Source organism: Ceratotherium simum, chromosome 15, assembly GCF_057802395.1.
Source record: "Ceratotherium simum simum isolate JZ-2026a chromosome 15, ASM5780239v1, whole genome shotgun sequence".
In the NCBI taxonomy this organism is placed as follows: Eukaryota; Metazoa; Chordata; class Mammalia; order Perissodactyla; family Rhinocerotidae; genus Ceratotherium; species Ceratotherium simum.
Window position 1 is genome coordinate 60,306,416 of NC_141914.1, and position 20,389 is coordinate 60,326,804.

The 20,389-nt window shown below is 38.2% G+C and overlaps 1 protein-coding gene across 1 annotated transcript in view; it reads left to right on the plus strand.

Annotated features, from left to right (window-relative positions):
- Positions 1-20,389, plus strand: part of LEKR1 (leucine, glutamate and lysine rich 1) — a 184,189-nt gene that overhangs the window by 134,534 nt on the left and 29,266 nt on the right. Inside the window, exon 10 of the mRNA XM_087440104.1 lies at positions 18,932-19,025. Coding sequence (XP_087296230.1) covers positions 18,932-19,025 — 94 coding nt within the window. The remainder of the gene's footprint in view (positions 1-18,931; positions 19,026-20,389) is intronic.

The following is a 20,389-nucleotide window of genomic DNA, read 5'->3' on the forward strand; positions in this document are numbered from 1 at the left end:
AGATCCTGTCTTTGTTCAAACGTTTCTGGAACTCTTTTCTGAGCATTGGCTTAAGTGCACATGTTTTAGAATACCCTCAGTATGATGAATCTTTGTCCTTTAGGAATGAATTTGATTTTTAAAACAATCTCAATAGGTCCAGTGAAAGCAAGTTCAGTGCATATGATGGGAAATCAATCTGGGAAATAGCATTTGGGATCAAAAATAAAATAAAATGTTTTCTTTTTTTCCTGTGTTTCATAAATCATCTCTGGCGGCAATTTGAAGAAGGCAGTTTTATGAATATTTTGAGGATTAATAGCATCATTAGAATAAATATAGAGCTTTCTTGGGGGATTGCTTTGAAATAGCACATACACCTGGATGTATATATTTTACTATGTTTTTAAAAAATGTAGTATGATTCTAATCTTACCTTCTGTTAGAAGAGTTGAATGAGAAGGGTAATTTCTTTAAGTTTTCAGATAATAGAGATATCACTGAACTACCTCCTCCTCCTCCTCTTCCTCTTCCTCTCCTCGCCTATCCTTGCCCATGTGCCTGCTTTGCTCTCTAGACTTGAGTCTGTCCAAAAGCATCATGGCTTTCTTAGTCATTTGGTGGCGCTAAATTTGCTGACATGATGCCTGTCACATAATAATAATAACAATGTGCTTACGGACCAGTAAGTTATCATATATATATAGGATTAGTCCCAGGCAGAAGCTTGTCTTTTCCTTTGTCCTGGGCTGCTTGTCCTCTGTTGTATCCTCGGAGTCGGGCACAAGTATCTGCTCAGCAAATAGTTGTTGAGTGAATGAACGACTTGCTTTGAGTAATTCAGTCAGTCAACAATTGTTTGTTGAGCATTTTCTATATGCCACATTCTACATACCTGGGGGTACAACAGTGTATCTGGAACATCCTTGTCCTCATGATGCTTACATTCTAATGGAGAGGCAAACAGGAAAAAAACCAGTAGAGAACTAACTGGAATAACTGTACATTGCCATGATGGATATGAAGTAGGTAAAGGGGTGTGTGGGGGACACTGTAGAAGGGTGCCTGCTTTGGGAAGGGTGGTCATAAAAGTGACTTATGAGATGAAGCATAAAGGGAGACAAGTACATGTCACCAGGCCAAGAGCCAGGGAAGAGCTTTACCAGCAAAGGAGCTGGGTGAAATGCCCTTATGCGCTAACAGGCAGCCGGCCTGCCATCATCCTGCCAAACACTCAGCTGTTGACAACACTCGCAGACCCTCAGAGCTGTATCAGCCCCTCTTGGTAAATTCCAAGGAAAAATATAGAAAAATAGTTATTGTGATTTATTTGCCGTAGCATGATGAGATGAGTGAAGAGCGTTGTTGGAGGAAAAGTTTAGTTGTAACCAAAGGTAGGTGCCAGTTGCTTATATGTCAATTATTCTGTGAAATAAATAATATATGTCGGTAACTGTCTGTCTGTCTACCTATTTATCTATGTTAAATGAAGTTTACTTAATTGCTCTCTGTCCCTGCAAAAGTGCATCTTTTAGCCTGTAGGGAACTTAATTGCTCTCTGTCCCTGCAAAAGTGCATCTTTTAGCCTGTAGGGAACATTTTATTTTCCCTCCCCACACACATAACATTAACTTATTTTTCAGTTCGCTGGTCCTCGCCTCTTTCTCATTTGTGTTTTTTTTTTTTTAACTTGAAAGCTCTAAACCCTCATCCCAGAAAAATATACACAAAATCTACCAAATGATTTCAGGAGGTTCATGGAGTTTCCCATTCTCCTATGTATGATGTGAGCCCATGATGAAGCGTGCCTGCCTTCTCATGCTCTCTCTCTCCTCCCTCCCTCCCTTCTTTCCTCGTCTCCCTCTCCCTTTCCCTTTCTCCCTTTCCCTTTCTCCCTCTCCAGCTCTCTCCCACACACTCCGCGGGTTTCAGTCATGGGGAGCCCTCTAAGGGCTTCTGTGGACATGATCTGGTCTTGTCTTCACACTGCCCTGAGCGAGATGCCGTGCACCGTTGTTTGGTGCTCTGTGGAAGGAATCAGGGGCCTGAAAACCAGCCTGGACTCTGCCACTTGCCACAGAGGAAGAGGCTCATTTTTCTTGCATAAGTATGTTATTCCCCCACACACACCTTACCAAGCCCTGTGTTCCTAGGTTAGCTCCCACCCAGAGGGAGCACTTTTTTTAATTCACCAACCCAGAGGAGAAACCATTTCAAATTTGCCCAAAGGCACTGGCTAGCAGAGCAGTGGCCCTCACCTGGGAGGCAGGCATCACTTTCCACATTTTCCACATGAGGAAATAGGTTAAGCAAGGCTAAATTTCTTGCTCAGGGTCGCATAACTGGCAAAGACAGAAATCAAGCTCCGTTATGTCTAACCTTGCAACCCCTTTTCCCTCCACCACAGTTTGCACAGTTCCCTCAGCATTTGCCTTGAAGGCTCAGTTTTGTCAGCTTCTCTTGGCGTGACTTCTCTTTCTCAACCACGTTGTAACACTGAGTCTTCAGGGGACTCCCAGCCCTGCAAAGAGCAGAAGAACCCAGAATGCCCCTTTGGGTCCCTTCCTCTCCTCTTGCTTTCTTACCCACCCCTCCGCTCTTTCTGGATTCTTCCGTTCACTCAGTGAATATAAGACGGTGACTTTGTCTTCTACTCTTCAGTGCCTTGGCAAAATCAGAAGTGGAGCTGTATCTTTAGAATGAAAATAGAATAAAAACATTACACGACATTCTAGCAGAAGAGAATCTTAGTGTTTAGTTGTTTTAATGAGGTTTGTCGTATTTTCATGAAGGCTAGAAGCAGTGAGAAGTGTAGAATATAAAAAGGGATTCAGAAGCAATGTTTCAAGGGTTCTGTTACCTTGTGGTAATGTGGTTTAGTATGAAAAAAGTGGACTTTGGGGGCCGGCCTGGTGGCGTAGTGGTTGAGTTCACACGCTGTGCTTCCACAGCCCGGGGTTCTCGTGTTCAGAGCCTGGGCGCGGACCTACACACCACATGTCGGCCATGCTGTGGCGGCATCCTATGTACAAAATAGAGGAAGCCTGGCACAGATGTTAGCTCAGGGACAATCTTCCTCACCAAAAAAAAAGGGGGGTGGGGGTGGGGGGACTTTGGAGTTAGGCAAACATAAGTTTAAATCCCAACTTGACCAGTGTTGAGTTTGGACAACTTAACCACTTTAAGGGTCATTTTCCTTGTCTGAAAAATGGGCATATTAATTGCTATCATCTTGTGAATAGTGAAGCATCTGGTATTGTGCCTGGTAGGTTGTAGGTGCTCAGAAAGCGTCAGTTCTCTCTTCATTTTTCCTTAGGTTGCCAACCCCTTAAAGCACTGTATCTTATTAATTTGTATACCCTGCACTGGTGATGTAGATATTGAGTAAATGTCTGTGGGATTCAATATTATCTGCTTTACTCTTAGACTTGTAAGATTAGTCTGTGGAGTGATTCCATTTGGATGCTGTCCTATTAGTTTAAAGCAGTATGAAATGTTCTAAGTAACTTCATTCTAAAATAACAAACCTTATCAGGCTTATTTTTCCAAGACTCACCTCTCTCTGATTTCCTACCCATCAACAGCTCTGGGAACAAGAGGCTTGCCAAACTTCCTGTGATATCACAGACTTACTGCTTTTAATGGAGGCAGGAGTTGTGGCAAAATCTAAACTATCTCTTTGACTGACAGTGTGAAGACGTCTGTAAAAGAGCAACTTGTGACAGAATTTAAAGCTGTCATTGGCATTACAGTTTGACATTTGTTTGCAGTTACGTTTTTAACTACAATTAAGGGAACCTAGATTTTTGCATGTATATGAGAAATTAGATTCTCATTTTCTTTTTGGTGTAAGAATTTAAAAGTTAAAGTTTTAAAAATAGATACTCTTAATTGCAAGTAGATCCTAAGTTGTCTATTGTACCAACTCCAAAACATTATTTTTAAAAACTATCTGGTGAAATTGCAGGGTAGAGTGCTGCCGACAGCCACACCTCCCTCTCACATACAGAAAGGAGGCAGCAGACACCCTGCAGAGAGCCCTTGCTGGGACAAGCTTGAACCAGCTTTGCCTCTCATGCATCAAGTCACTTCAGGTAGTCATTTATCACGCAGGATCTGCGTTTCTTCTAAAAATTAGGGAACCGCATTAATGTTTTTCCAAGGGATAGCAAGAAAAAACCACTATATCCACAGAGACTAAAACAGTGCCTGACAGATAGTAGGACTCAATATTTGCAGGATGGATGGATGGATGGGAGAGAATTTAATCCCAATCAAACCGCTCATCACAGGATTTAAAACTCAGAAAGTCCCAGTGTTTCTCAGGCCCAGAGAACTTCTGACCTGCCAAAAATCAGAACTGAGAGTACAATTCAAACTTCTGAGTTCCAGTGATCATCTTTATTGGATTCTTGGTAAAAATGCAAATTTATGACTAAATCTGTGTTGTTTCCTATAATTCTAAATTAATATCTCTAGAACTGGTTCTGAAGAGGAAGTTGCATATCTGTATGATGTTCAAAAACGGCTACACATTTTCAGCTTTTTATAACATGGAAAAATATAGAATACGCCTCTAACAGTTAATTTCTATTTTTTTTAACATTCCTCAAGATTCCTAGCAAAAAGGCTCACTAAGTCAAAGTTGATCCTTTATAGTTTCTTCAACTCAAGATTGCTTTTTCTTTATCGATGTCTTCAGACAGTTTTGTATTCCCGAACAATGTGCGAACCCCTCCATGGGTGTAATACATATGGGTGGTTTTTATTTTTGGAATCAGGGTTGTCTTTTTCACACATACAATCATCTCTGTATACATTACTCAGTGCCCATTCCATGCTAATCAAGGACAGTAAGTGTTTGTAACATCATGTATAATTATTCTTTCTGCCTTCTCCCATGAAAGAACCGCATTTAAGAGTTCTTACAGTCAGGAACAGAGACTCAGCAGGAATCAAAGAGATATGAAAGTCCTTCTCATTTCTGTAGCCATAAATATCAAGCAAACTTACCGTCACAGACGCAAATTCATAATTTTTATAACATTTCACTCAAAATGCCTTATACTTTGTGGAAATGTCATAAGGAACTTCATAATTCCTTGCAAATTCAGTGAATAATTGTCACTTGATTAACATTGTTTGAACCTTGGCCTACTATATTTTAACTTCTATAATCTACTAGACTTTCACAGTTTTTGTTCTAAGAAGATACATAACCGTGGTGTTTTGTACTGGGTCCATCAGAGGAATCTATATGGAATGGATTCTATTTTTGGTGGTATCAAAATTATAACGATCTCCAAGGAGACTGAAATTTGAGCATCTCAAATATTCAGTACCATCTATTTTATGGTAAAGGTAACTTCTAATGTACTCACAGTCACCCATCTGGAAATACTCATTGGGATATTCTAATCAGTAAGACCTCTTTTCAGATAGGAAATCTGGCTTAAGAAATAAAGTGGATCAAATTCCCAGGACTCTGCTGTCTGGCCACTTCTGACAGGCACATGGCCAGCCACATCCCTTCTATGATCCTGGCATTTTGGAAACCAGGTAAAGTGCTGCCTTATTTCTATTGACTGCTGCTCCCTATTTGATCAGGTTTGCTATTATAAGATTTTAATATTATACCTGAAGTTGTGTAATATCACTTGAAGGAAGACCATTGTACTAGTTTCCTATTGCTCTATAACAAATTACCACAAACTTAGTGGCCTAAAACAACACAAATTTATTATCTTATAGCTCCGGAGGTTGGAAATCCAAATGAGTGTTAAGGGACTAAAACCAAGGGGCCAGTAGGACTGGTTCTTTCTGGAGGCTCCAGGGGAGAACTGATTCCTTGCCTCTTCCAGCTATTAGAGGCTGCTGGCCTTCCTTGGATCCTGGCCCCATGAATCAAATCTCTGCTCCAGTTGTCACGTCGTCACCTTCCCCCACAGTAACTGTCTTGCTTCTCTCTTATAAAGACGATAGTAATTATACTTAGGGCACATCCAGATAATCCAGGATAATCTCCCTATCTCAAGATCCTTAACTTAAGCACATCTGCAAAATCCCTTTTGCCATATAAGGTAACATATTTATAGACTCAGGATTAGGACATGAATATCTTTGAAGGCAATTATTCAGCCTACCGCAACTGCGATGTTAAAGATGGCTATTATCAACTCTACAGCAACCACTAAAATAAAACTAAACAAAGAGTTATAGCTAATAAGCCAACAAAGCAGATAAAGTTGAATCATAAGACATATGCAAAATCCAAAAGAGGCAGAGAAAGAGGGAAAAGAAAACAATAGATAGGACAAATAGGACACAAATAGCAAGATGATAGATTTAAGCCTAACCACATCAACAGTTCAATTAAATGTAAATTGTCCAAACACTCCAGTTAAAATGTGGAGATATCAGATTGTATAAAAAAGTAAGATTCAGCTATATACTGCCTATAGGAAATGTATTTTAAATGTAAAGACACAAATAGGTTAAAAATAAAAGAATGGAAAAAAATATACCATGCTGACACTAATCAAAAGAAAGCTGGGGGGCCGGCACTGTGGCTTAGCAGTTAAGTGCATGCGCTCCGCTACTGGTGACCCGGGTTCAGATCCCGGACGCACACCGACACACCGCTTGACCAGCCATGCTGAGGCAGGGTCCCACATACAGCAACTAGAAGGATGTGCAACTATGACATACAACTATCTACTGGGGCTTTGGGGAGAAAAAGAGGGGAAAACAAAAGGAGGAGGATTGACAATAGATGTTAGCTCAGGGCCAGTATTCCTCAGCGAAAAAGAGGAGGATTGGCATGGATGTTAGCTCAAGGCTGATCTTCCTCACCAAAACAAAAAACAAAAAACACAGAAAAAAACAAAAAAGAAAGCTGGGGGGCTGGCCCAGTGGCATAGTGGTTAAGTTCACGTGCTCTGCTTCAGTGGCCCAGGGTTCGCAGGTTCAGATCCCGGCACGGACCTACGCACTACTCATCAAGCCATGCTGTGGCAGGCGTCCCACATAAAGTAGAGGAAGATGGGCATGGATGTTAGCCCAGGGCCAATTTTCCTCAGCAAAAAAGAGGAGGATTGGCAGCAGATGTTGGCTTAGGGCTAATCTTCCTCATTAAAAACAAAAGAAAGCTGGAATGTATTAATATCAAAGTAGATTTTAGAACAAAGAATATTACCAAGAATAAAGAAACTCATTTCACAAAGACAAATCAATCAATTCACCAGGAGGACAGAACAATCCTAAATGTTTGTGCCTCTAAAAACAGAGCTTTAAAATACATGAAACAAAAACTGACAGAAGTACAAGGAGAAGTAGACAAATTCACAATTATCGTTAGAGATTTCAATAACCCTCTCTCAATAATTGATAAAACAAATAGACAGAAAAATTAATAAGGCTATAGAAGACTTGAACTTCACAATCAATCAACTTAACCTAGTTGATATTGATACAACACTCCACCCCACAACAGCAGAATACACATTTTTTCCCCAAAGGCAGACAGAATATTCACCAAGACAGACCATATAATTGGGCTATGAAACAAAATCAAAGAAATTTAAAAGGACTCAAATCATACAAAGTGTGTTCTCTGGTCACAATGTAATTAACTTAGAAATAAATAACAGAAAAGTATCTGGAAAATCCCCCCAATATTTGTAAACTCTATAACACAATTCTAAGTGAGACATGAGTCAAGGAAAATATCAAAAGGGAAATTACAAAGTATTTTGAGCTAAATGGAAATGAAAACAGCAAAATTTGTGGGATGTCACTAAAGCAGAACTTTGTGGGGGGCAAATTTACAGCAATAAATGTCTATGTGATCAAAGAAAAAAGGTCTCCCACCTTAAGAAACTATAAAAACAAGAGCAAACAAAACCCAAGATAAGCAAAAGAAAGTAAATAATAAAGATCAGAGCAGAACTCAATGACATAGAAAACAGAAAAACGATAAAGAATATCAATTAAACAAAAATCAATTTCTTTGAGAAGATCAATAAAATTAATAAACCTCAAGCCAGACTGATCAGGAAAAAAAACAGAGAAGACAGAATTTACCAATATCAGAAATGAGAGAATTGACATAACTATACATTCTCCAAATATTAATATAATAATAGAGGAATATTATGAATGACTTTATGCCATTAATTTTGACAACTGATGGGATGAACAAATTTTTTGAAACATTATCTACCACAGTCCACTAAAGAAGATGCAGATAACCTGAATTTATAGTTTAAAATTTTCCCACAAAGAAAACATCAGGCCTAGAAGTTTTCATTTGTGAATTTTGCCAAGCATTTAAGGAAGAAATAATACTAATTCTACCTAAACTCCTCCAGAAAATTGTAGAGGAAAGAATAGTTCGTAACTTATTTTATGAGGCTAGTATTACCCAGATACCAAAACCTGACAAAAACCTTACAAGAAAACTAACAGACCAACGTCACTCATGAGCACAGATGCAAAAATTCTAAACAAAATTTTAACAAATTGAATTCGGCAACATATAAAAAGGAAATAAATCATGAATATGTGGTATTTATCTCAGGAATGCAAAATTGGTTTAACATTCAAAAATAAATCAATATTCAATATATTAAACTAAAAAAGAGAAACTATATGATTATGTCAATAGAAGCAAAAAAAAAGCAGTTAACATCATACTTAATAGTGAAAGACTAAATTCTCCTGTCCTAAGATCAGGATCAAGAAAAAAATATCCACTGTCAACAGTTCTATTCAACATTGTGCTGAAGGTTCTAGTCAGTATAATCAGGCAAGAAAAGGAAATAAAAGGCATCAGACTGGAAAGGAAGAAATAAAACTGTCTTTATTCACAGATGACATACTCACTAATATAGAGAACCCTATAGAATCTACAAAAGAAGTTACTAGAACTAATAAGTGAGTTTAGCAAGGTTTCAGAAAAAAAGATCAAAATCCAAAAGTCAGGTTAATTTCTATATATTTGCAAAGAACAATTGAAATTAAAAAGCAATATTTACAAAAATATTTCAAAACACATGAAATACTTAGGGATGAATCTGACAAAAGATGTGCAAGACCTTTACACTGAAAACTACAAAACATTGCTGAGAGAAATTAAAGAGGACCTAGATAAATGGAAAGATACACAATGTTCATGGAACAGAAGACTCAATGTTGTTAAGATTACAGTTTTCCCCAAACTGATTTATAGCTTCAAGGCAATCACAATCAAAATTCCAGCAGACGTTTTTGTAGAAATTAGCAAGCTAATTAAGAGTTATATAGAAATGCAAAGGGCCTAGAATAACCAAAACAACTTTGAAAACAACTTTGAGTAGTCAAAAGATCAAAGTCACTACCTGACTTCAAGACTTATTCTAAAGCCACACATAATCAAGACAATGTGGTATTCGTCTCAAGATGGACAAATAGGTCAATGGAACAGCATAGAGAATCCAGAAAGAGGCACATATATATGGTTCATTGATTTTCTACATGAGTGCCAAAGCAGTTCACTGGAGGACAGATAGTTTTTAGTAACCCTTGGTGCTGGAACAATTGTATATCCATATGCAAAAATGAACTTTGATTCATACTATGAAATATATATAAAAATTAATTCAAAATAGATCATAGATCTAAATATAAAACGTAAAATTATAAAACGTCTAGGAGAAAAATCTTTATGACCTTGGGTTAGTCAAAGATTTCTTAGATTCAACACCAAAAGCACAATCCATAAAAGAAAAAAAAACTAGATAAATTGGACTTCATCAAAATTAAAACTTCTGTTCTTTAAGAGACACTGTTTAGAGAATGAAAAGACAAGCCATAAACTGGAATAATATGTTTGCAAAATATATATCTCATAAAAGACTTGTTTCCAGAATATAGCACTTTAGAAACTCAGTCATATGACCATAAACAATCTGATGAAAAATGAGCAAATGACTTGAACAGACACTTCGCCAAGAATCTCTGCCAATAAGCATTTTAAAAAGATGCTCAAGATCATTAGTCATTAGGGAAATACAAATTAAAACCACAATGAGATACTACTACACACTTTAGAATGTCTAACAAGCCTGACATACCAAGTGTTGGTGAAGATGTGGAGAAACTGGAATGCGCTCATACCTTGCTGGTTGGAATGTAAAGCAATACAACCTCTTTGGCAAACAGTTTAGAAGTTTTTTTTTTTCTTTTTTTTCAAAGCCCCCAGTACATATTTGTATAGCATAGTTGTAGGTCCTTATAGTTCTTCTATGTGGGATGCCTCATCAGCATGGCTTGATGAGCAGTGAGTAGGTCTGCACCCAGGATCCAAACCGGTGAACCCCGGGCTGCAGAAGCAGAATGTGCAAACTTAACCACTACCCCACTGGGCCAGCTCCCTAGAAGTTTCTTAAAAAGTTAAACATACACTTACCTTGTTACCCAGCCATTTCACTCCTAGGTACTTACCCAAGAGAAATGAATGGGAATATCCATACAAAAACACAGATATTGAGAGCAGCTTTATTTGTAATAGCCAAAACATGTGAAACAACCTAAGTGTCCATCAACAGTTGAATGGGTAAACAAATTGTGGTTTATCCATACAATAAAATACTACTCAGCAATAAAAATGAACGAACCATTGATACATGGTACAACGTGGATGAATCTAAAAGGAATTATGCTGAGTGAAAGACACCAGACATAAAAAAGGATATACTGTATGATATACAGAGAATTTTAGGCAGAAGTCTGAAAATGCAAACTAACTATAGTGACAGAAAGTAAACCATTGATTGCCTGGGGGTGAGAGAGCAGGAGTGAGGGATTACAAAGGGGCATGGGGAAACTTTGGGGGATGTTGGATGTATTTATTATTTTGATTGCAGTGATGGTTTCACAGGTTTATACATATGTCAAAACTCATCCGAGTATACACTTTAAGCATGCAGTTTATTGTTTGTCAATTATATCTCAACAAATCTGTTTTACAAAAAAATCCTCTTGAAACATTCTCCGCCTCCAAAATCTTCTACAGATAGGAAAGAAGTTTAGAACGCTGTCTGTCTCCCAGCAGGACAAAATCTCTAATGCCCTATTCTGATGTAGCCAAGCTGAATAATGAAAAAAAAAACTACATCTCAGAGAGGAAAGCTAGGAGCTACGGGGAAAACTGGACTGAGAAACTACTCCCAGGTGAAAGAATCACAGTCTAAGCACAGAATGTTCCCCACTTCAGGGTAGGAGTCCTTCCAGCGGCTTCCAGTGGGATTGCGGAGTTGCGATGGACTCTACCTGGTGCCAGGTGACTTACTGTGCACCTCGCAGGGAGAGGACTACACTGTCCACACCTGACTGACATCAATCTTGGCCATTTGACTTGTTCTTGCCACTGAAATGTGCGAGAAGGGATATGCACCAATTCTGAGCAGAAGCTTTAACAGAGCCCATGCTTTGGTGATTTTTCTTTTCCATCTGCCACAAAAACAGCATTTCCAAGTAAGAGTTTTTCTTTGGGCTACACCCTGGGGAAAAAAGAAAAAAACATGTGGCACAGAGCAGTAGATGACACAAAACACGAGCAAAAAGTAAACTTTGATATTGTCTGAGATTACAGACATGTTAAGTTTGAGACGTCTCTGAAATATAAAAGTGGAGCAGTCAGGTGGAGGGTTGGATACGTGAGTCAGATATTCAAAGAACAGATCTGAGCTAGAGATAAAATTTGGGAGTTGTCAGCATCTAGACTGCATTTTAACTGTAGGAGTGGAAAGAATCACCTAGAGAAAGAGTGGAGAGAAAAAAAGAGGTCCCAGAATAAGGTGCTTAGGAACACGAATATTTAATTGACAAGTAGAGGAAGATGAATCTGCAAAGGAGACAGAAATGGCCAAATATTTGGAAGAAAGCCACAAATGAGGTTTTTAATGTAATCCCACATTTGCTGTCCTCATTCTTTGTTCCTTCTGCCTCACCTCCTCCTCTCCAGCCTCGGGACTGCTGAGCGAGCATTGGAACCTGCTGGGTCCACCTCCCACGTAAAGATAAATCTTCCTTTTACCTTGCTGGGTTTTAAGCACCATTTGGACAGGGACTATGCCTTCCTAATTCACCTCTGTATCTCCAGGGCTCAGTGACACTGCCTTGTCCATAGTGTGCATAGTGGGCAATGAACCCCACCTCTCGGGAGAGACTTACTACTCACCTGCCCATTCTTCACCTTGATCTTTCTCTTTAATTTTCTTTCCACCACATACCTATTCTATTCTGTGCTTAGGCTTTATCATTATGGTTTTTATAAATATTGAGTAGATACACAGAAGATTTATATGGGGGTAAAGTATAAAGAAGTACAATACAGTGAACATCTGTGTGTCAACCACTCAGTTTAGAAAAAGAACCTTACCATTAGCTTTGAAGTCCTTTTGTGCTTCTCCCCAACCCCGCTGCATTGCCTCTTTCCTTAAAGGGAACCAACAATCTGCATTTTGTGCTTCTCAGCAAAGTAGGAATAGAAGGGAACTTCCATAGATGATAAAGATCATCTAGGAAATCTACAGATAACATCTGTGTTCCTTTGCTTCTTTCTATAAGTTTACTAAGTATGTTTGTATTCCTAAAAAATATGTTAGATTTTGCATATATTTTATCTTCATAGAAATAAAATTATACTGTATGCATTACTCTGTGATTTGTTCTTTGTGCTCACGATAGTGTCCCTGGGATTTGTCCGTGGTGTTGCATGGAGCTGAGAACCATTCATTTCTTCGTCTGTATTGTATTCTGAAGTATACCACAATTTATTTATCTTTTCTGCTTTAGCTGTATTCCATAAATTTTGACATGTAGCAATTTCATTATTGTTCAGTTCTAAGTATTTTTAAATATCAATTATGATTTTTATTTGACCCATGAGTTATTCAGAGATACATTTTTTAAATTTCCAAATACATAAAGATATTTTATGTACCTTTTGTTACTGACATTTCTTTGTTTTCAGAGAATATGGACTATAATAGTGATGTTCAGTAGAAGTATAATGTGAGCCACATGTATAATTTTAAATTTTTTAATTGCCACATTAGAAGAGTAAAAATAAACAGGTAAAATCTATCTTAATAATGTATTTTATTTAACCCAATATTTCTAAATTATCATATAAATATGTAACCATAACAGGCATTTTAGATTTGTTTTGTACCGTTTTCAAATCTGGTGTATTTTACATACACAGTACATCTTAATGTGGGCTAGTCATACTTTAACTGCTTGGTAGCTACATGTGGTTAGTGGCTACCATATTGGACTATATAGGTTTACAGTATAACAATTGTTTGAAATTTACTTTCTGGCCTCGTATGTGGTCAATTCCATGTGAGCTGGAAAATAATTATGTATTTTTCCACTAATTGGCTACTGGGTTCTAAATACGTACCTTAAATCAATCTTATTATTTACTTTGTTTAAATCCTCTATATTTTTACTGAATTATTTGTCTGCTTGACCCTGGGTTGCTACATTACACATTACAGGAGGGCCATTCAGATAACCCCTGGGGTTGTGCAGTGTGCACTTCCCTGCCTTGTCTGGTGGTCCCCGATGGACATAATCTGTAACCGAGGGAGCTGTGTGGAGTGTGGATGTGACAGTACCTCCTCACAATTCTATAAAGTTTTGCTTTATATATTTTGAGGCTATTTTAACAGGTGCATATAAATTTAGAATATTCATGGTGAATTAACCTGTTATTATCAGCTCAGAATAATGACTTTTGTCTTAACGTCTACTTTGTCCAATGTTAATATAGTTATACATTTCCTTTTCTTTAATATTTCTCTGTTATATCTTTTTCAGAAAAAGGAAATCATTCCATGTCCTTATGTTTTAGGAACGTCTCTTATAAAGCAGATAGCTAGGGTTTGTTTGTTTTTATAAAGTCTGTTTCTTTCTTTTTAATGATTTTAGTTTATTTACCATTATTGTGATTGTTATTTTAAGCTTTCTATTTCTCCTTCTTTTTCTGCACTATTTTCTCCCTTTGGGGTTTTTGGAAGTGGGAGATTGTTGGCATTTCATTTATTTTCCTAGTGCATTTTTCCTCTAATGGTATATTCTATTTCTATTGTTTTAGTTTGTTACTTTTAAATTTTATCATGTGTGCTTAATGAAGTCTAAAGTTAATATCTCGAACTCCGTTTGAACACATGCAGGACCAAAGAACACTGGAGCTCTAATAGTTGCCATCCCGATATACATTCTACATTTTGTCCAGTGTTCCAGTTCTATCCTTTCGTTAGCCCCTATTACACAGTCAAAACTATTATTTTATACAGATGATATTTGTTTATTACCTACATGCGGGGCTGGCTACATAATTTTCAAGACCCAGTGCAAAATGAAAATTTGGGGCCCCTTGTTGAAAAAGCTGGAAAGAAGCTTTTTCCTTTCCTTCAACGTTGGTGTTTTATCTCTCAACTTGGTGTTTTAATGTTTTGTGTTTTAACGTCATACTCCCTTGGGCTCGGAGATTTCACGGGGTGGGTGGGAGCTCTCATGGGCACCCAGGGCCCCATGACTCAGCACATGCCCATGCCCAGGCCTGGGCCCCCACCCAAAGCAGAAGACAGCAGCAAATGCTAGGCAAGCGCAGGGGAGCGGGGATTTGAGAACCAGCCTGGGGAGGCAGGAAGGTAGCAGGAGGTAGGACTGTGTGTGATCTGAGGCTCCAAGGCCCCAGCACATGCACGATTGTACCATCAGACTTCACTTAAAAAAACACAAATTCGGGGGGGCCGGCCCAGCGGCGCAGTGGTTAAGTTCAAGCACTCCGCTTCACACGGGGCTCACGGGTTCAGATCCGGGTGTGGGCCTGTGCACTGTTGTCACGCCATGCTGTGGTGGTGTCCCATATATAAGAAAATGGAGGAAGATGGGTACAAATGTAAGCTCAGGGCTAATCTTCCTCAGCAAAAAGAGGAAGATTGGCAACAGATGTTGGCTCAGGGCCGATCTTCCTCACCAAAAAAAATAAAACAAAAACACAAATTCAAAGACAAAATTATTAAGAATTTCTTGATGGTGATCATAGAGCATTAAACCTGAAGCACAGGGCCCCCTTCTGAACATGGGACCCTGTACAACTGCCCTGATCACATGCCCAAGAAGCAGCTGCTGCCTGTGCGTTTGCCGACTTCTTTGCTCACCGTTTCCTCTTGCATGCCTGACCTTCCTTCTGAGATCATATTCCCTACTGCACAGCATATTCTTCAGAAGCTCCTTTAGTAAAAGTCCTTTAGCTGGTGGTAAACGCTCAGATTTTATTTGAGTGTATTTTATTTCAGCCTCATTCTGAAAGACAGATTTGCTGGGTACCCAACTTGAGACTGATGGTCATTTTCTCATACGACTTTGAACATACTATTTTTCTGCCTTTGGCTTCCTTTATATCTGTTGGAGAATAAGATTTCAATATGTTTGGGCTCCTGTGAAGATAATCTGGTTTTTTTTTCTCTCCAGCTTCTTTTAAGATCTCTTTAACTTTGATGTTCTTCATTTTCACTACCAGGTGCCCAGATGTGAGATTTATTTTTATCTTGCTTGGAATCCATTGGACTTCCTAGATTTCTGGGTTGGTATTTGTCACCAATCTGGAATATGCTTCTCAAATATTGCTTCCTCCCCCTTTCTCACTCCTTTGCTTCTGAAATGATAAATAGATATGTATTAGATCTTTTCACTCTGTCTTCCATATATCAACTTCTATTTTGTATTTTCTATATTTTTGACTCCTTGTACTGCACTCTGTATAATTTCTTTGAATCTCCCTCTCAGTTTATTACTTCATTTTCCAGCTGTGAATAATTTTCTCTAGGACCATTCACTGAGTTTTTCGTTTCAGTTATTATATTTTTCATTTCTACAAGCTTGATTTGGTTCTTTTTCAAATTTCATTAGTCATGTAAATCAGTCTTTTATTTCTTCTAACATATTGAACATCCTTATTTTATATTCCGTAACTGAAAATTCAATACTTTAGAATTTGTGAGTTCGATTATGCTGTCATTTGTGTCTGCTCATTCTTCCTCTACTGGCTTTTTTTCTTTAGTTTTGTGATTTTTAAATTATGATCTCGGGCCGGCCCCACGGCTTAGCAGTTAAGTGCACGCGCTCCGCTGCTGGCGGCTGGGGTTCGGATGCTGGGCGCACACTGACACACCGCTTCTCCGGCCATGCTGAGGCCGGGTCCCACATATAGCAACTAGAAGGATGTGCAGCTATGACATACAACGATCTACTGGGGCTTTGGGGGGAAAATAAATAAATAAAATAAAATCTTTTAAAAAAAATTATGATCTCATAAGACTTGAATCTTTATCTGTAGGAATTCTTTGAGTCTCAGGTTGAAGACAGGTTTCTCCCCAAAATATTGGTATTTTTCCTTCTAGGCCTCTGGAGGCAAGGTTAACCTAGCACCACTTGAAGACAATTTCTTAACATGAAGGTTTTTGGTGTGAATTCAGGATACAAATCTGCATTACGGTTGGTTTATGTCTACAAATTCTTGTGGGAGATTCACATTTTCCCCTCCACTTAGCACCAGAATTCAAAGCTGGCAATTTCCTTTTTGTTCTTTGAGAGGAGATGTCATCTGTGTTTTACTCATACCGAGAGTGGATTTCACACATACGCTGCATGTGTGGCTCTTTGAGGTGCAGCTTTCTGAGCGAGTGTCCTCTTAGACTCTTCCTTTCTCTCCTGACTCCTGTGCCCTCAGGGCTGTGAAATGTAAAGCTCAAGTTCATCAGATTTGGAAAGTACTTTAAGGTGAGAGTTGGCCTCAATGTTATACTTATTGTTGGGGTTTTTCCTTTCACTTTATTTTTTTTAACTTTTAGTTTGGAAAAATTTTATATTTACAGAAAAGTTACAAAGACAGTACAGAGTTTATGTTTCCCTTTGGCCCATTTTTCATAGCCATGTCACATCTGTAAAAACTACGAAATTAACATTGGTATAATACAATTAACTAACCTATACACTTTATTCAGATTTTACTAGTTTTCCACTGGCATTCTTTTTCTGTTCTTTCATTTTCAGTTTTGCTCTCTGCATCTTCCTGACTTTTTGTCCAGCTCACTGATGAAGTTTAAGGTTTTTTTAATAAGTAAAAAAAATAATATTTATTTTCAGTAGGAAAGTTGTCAAGGTACCTAGTCCCCCACACTTCTGGAAAGAGAAGCCTGGGAGTTTTGTTTTTTTCAATCAGTTTCCCTCAAATGATATTCATAATCCTGGTTACCAAGTCAAATGTGTCTCCTTATGTTTGCATCCTTAAAATTATCTAGCCTAGAAATATAGGCAATATTTTTATTATGGCAAAAAAATGTTTAATAATATTATAAAAGTGAGACTACAATAGAGATCAACAGATAGGTTGAGAGTCTATTACAATACTCCAGGTGGGAGATAAAGTCAAGAATCTTAAGGAGGCTGTTGGTAGGGGGAAAGGAAGGGAGGTAATAGTTTGAGGCTCACAGAGGCAGCAGAATGTATAGAATTTTTTATTGAATGGATATGGTAGAGCAAGGAGAAGGAAGAGACAGAGATCACTCAGGGATTTCAAGCCAAAGATTTTGACTGTTGAAGGTTTTCGGAAGTCAAAAGGAAAGGCGAGATTGCAGGAGACGATGGTGAATTTGTTGGTTTTTTGTGTGTGTGTGAGGAAGATCAGCCCTGAGCTAACATCTGTTGCCAATCCTCCTCTTTTTGCTGAGGAAGATTGGCCCTGGGCTAACATCCATGCCCATCTTCCTCTACTTTACATGTGGGATGCCGGCCACAGCATGGCTTGACAAGTGGTGCACATGTCCACGCCTGGGATCTGAACCTGCGAACCCTGGGCCACTGAAGCAGAGTGCGCGAACCCCACCACTACATGACCGGGCCAGCCCATGAATTTGTTTTTTGATGTGTGGAATCTTTGGAGTTGATGAATCATTAGGGCGGAGATGGCCAACAGGCAGTTATAAATGAAAGTCACAAGTTTGAGAAAAGCAGTCAAAGCTAAAAGAAAGATGGTGATGATGGAAAACAAAGGGATTAGAAAGCAGAATAAGCAATGGAGAAGAATCATCTACATAGAAAATAAGAAGGATCATGGTGATTATAGAAGAGGGAAGAAGCCCTGATCAACAAGCATGCCACTACTTGTGATATTAAAAGGCTTAGTTTCAGTACCTCTGTGAAAAGTTCTCCTGAGTCTCCCTCACTTACCTCCACCCAGAGGATCACAAACTAAGTTTCAAGATCCATTGATATGGATTAAAATATGAAAATGTTCTTTGTGTTTTCTTTTCAATGTTCTAATATGTTTTGTACTATACCACATCTCAGACATTACCCTCTACTTAATTTGGTTTGTCTCTATCAGTATTTGAGATAAGTAAAAGGAAAATAAATCTAGCAGAAACCACAAAATAATGTGTTGATTTTACAGCATATCAACATATTTTCCTTTTTTTAAGAAACAAAATATTGTCTAGTGTTAAGATTTAATCATAAACTTTGGAACCACATTTTATTTATTTATTTATTTATTTAACATTTTATTATATTTGTGACTCCACACATGTTGTTACTATTTCATGCAAAAATAATATTTGTTGTTACTATTTCATGCAATAATAATAGTAAAATAAATAATTCATGCTTACTAATATTTATTAAGCAAAATTTAAGCCTAAGAAAATACTTACCTTGTATGCAGTGTTTGTTAATTACTGTTAACAGTTAAAAAGATATCTAGTAGCACTATATATATTGCTAAAGAGAATAAATAGACTAAGTTGCAAAATAATATTCTCTGAGCCAGGAACTGCAATTTAGGAAGAGTCTCAGTGGTAAGTCTTGACTCATTTGTCGGGTTTATGGTTTTCAGGGAATTGATGCTGATTTCACATCAGAAAAGCATCGAGCAGCTGCAGGAAACTCTTAGACAGAAGCTGCTGAATGATGATAACTGGAGGGAGAAGGTAACGATAATGTGGCCTTCATCAGCATGTGTCTTACTTGCTTTTTTAAAATTCTGTCCCTTTGCCAGTCTATTCTACATAGACTTCTTTGCTTCTATGCACACTTTTGATTCCTTCTGGAGTTTCCAAGACCAAATATACTTATGATGTGTGTCTTTTCCAAAATATTAGACAATATAATGGGAAATAAAAAGATAGAATTTGAAATCTCGTAAGATTAAGATAGATTTACTTCTCATGTAAAAGTGTAATTTTTACTTTTAAATATTTACCTTTTTCCCATAAAGCAACAGAATCTCCATTTGACCACATCCTTAAAAACAGGAGAATATTAATTTATTCTTACAATTTCTCTGCTTTTAAGAAGATAATATAAGAGAATGAAAAATGACTTAAAATCATTCAGTTATGAACTTTGGCAAAGTAAAATAATATGTGTTTAGCTCACTATTTACAAAGAAAATGTTTTCTCTTAGAGTATGATAAAACTTCCATAGACTTTGTCTTTGGACTTTTCTATGTTTATCAAAGTTTCAACAATGAATATATATTACTTTCTTAATTTTTTTTTTTAATAATTTTATTTATTTATTTTCCCCCCAAAGCCCCAGTAGGTAGTTGTATGTCACAGCTGCACATCCTTCTAGTTGCTGTATGTGGGACGCGGCCTCAGCATAGCCGGACAAGCGGTGCGTCGGTGTGCGCCCGGGATCCGAACCCAGGCCGCCGGTAGTGGAGCGCGCGCACTTAACCGTTAAGCCACGGGGCCGGCCCTACTTTCTTAATTTTAAAGAATACAAATAGTATTTTTAAAATCGTGAGCCCAACCTCAGGCCGTGCACAGCTCTGGTCACTGAGGCTGCCGACGTCGTCTCCCTGTCATAAACTTCTGCTGCTCGCCCTGGCCTTATCCTGCACCCCGGACCAAAGCCTTCCTAACTCTTTCCCTTCCCCTGATGGTACCTATCCCTAGCACTAGCCTTCTGCTTTAGTTTTCTGCTTATGTCTTAAATTTGCATCTAGAACTAGAGCTGGCTACTGCAATTCAGATTGCTTGACTGAGTCCTGACAACCTGTTTGGTTATTATCAGATGCTTCTCCTTGGTGACCAGACTCTATAACTTGTAACCTCAAGCAACAAGCAGTGGCCACCTGCAAACCAACATCTCCCCAGAACTCCCACTCTGCCATCCACCAGATTGAAACCCTTTACGTGCTGTTGCTAGCTCAGGTCAATTCTAAATTTGTCACATTCATTTCCAGTCTTCACACAGTTGGCCATACCCAGCCAGTACTGACCCTCTAAAAATCAGTGCCCTTCCCTTGCCCCCTTGCCAGCACATTCAGGCTATAACAAAAATGAC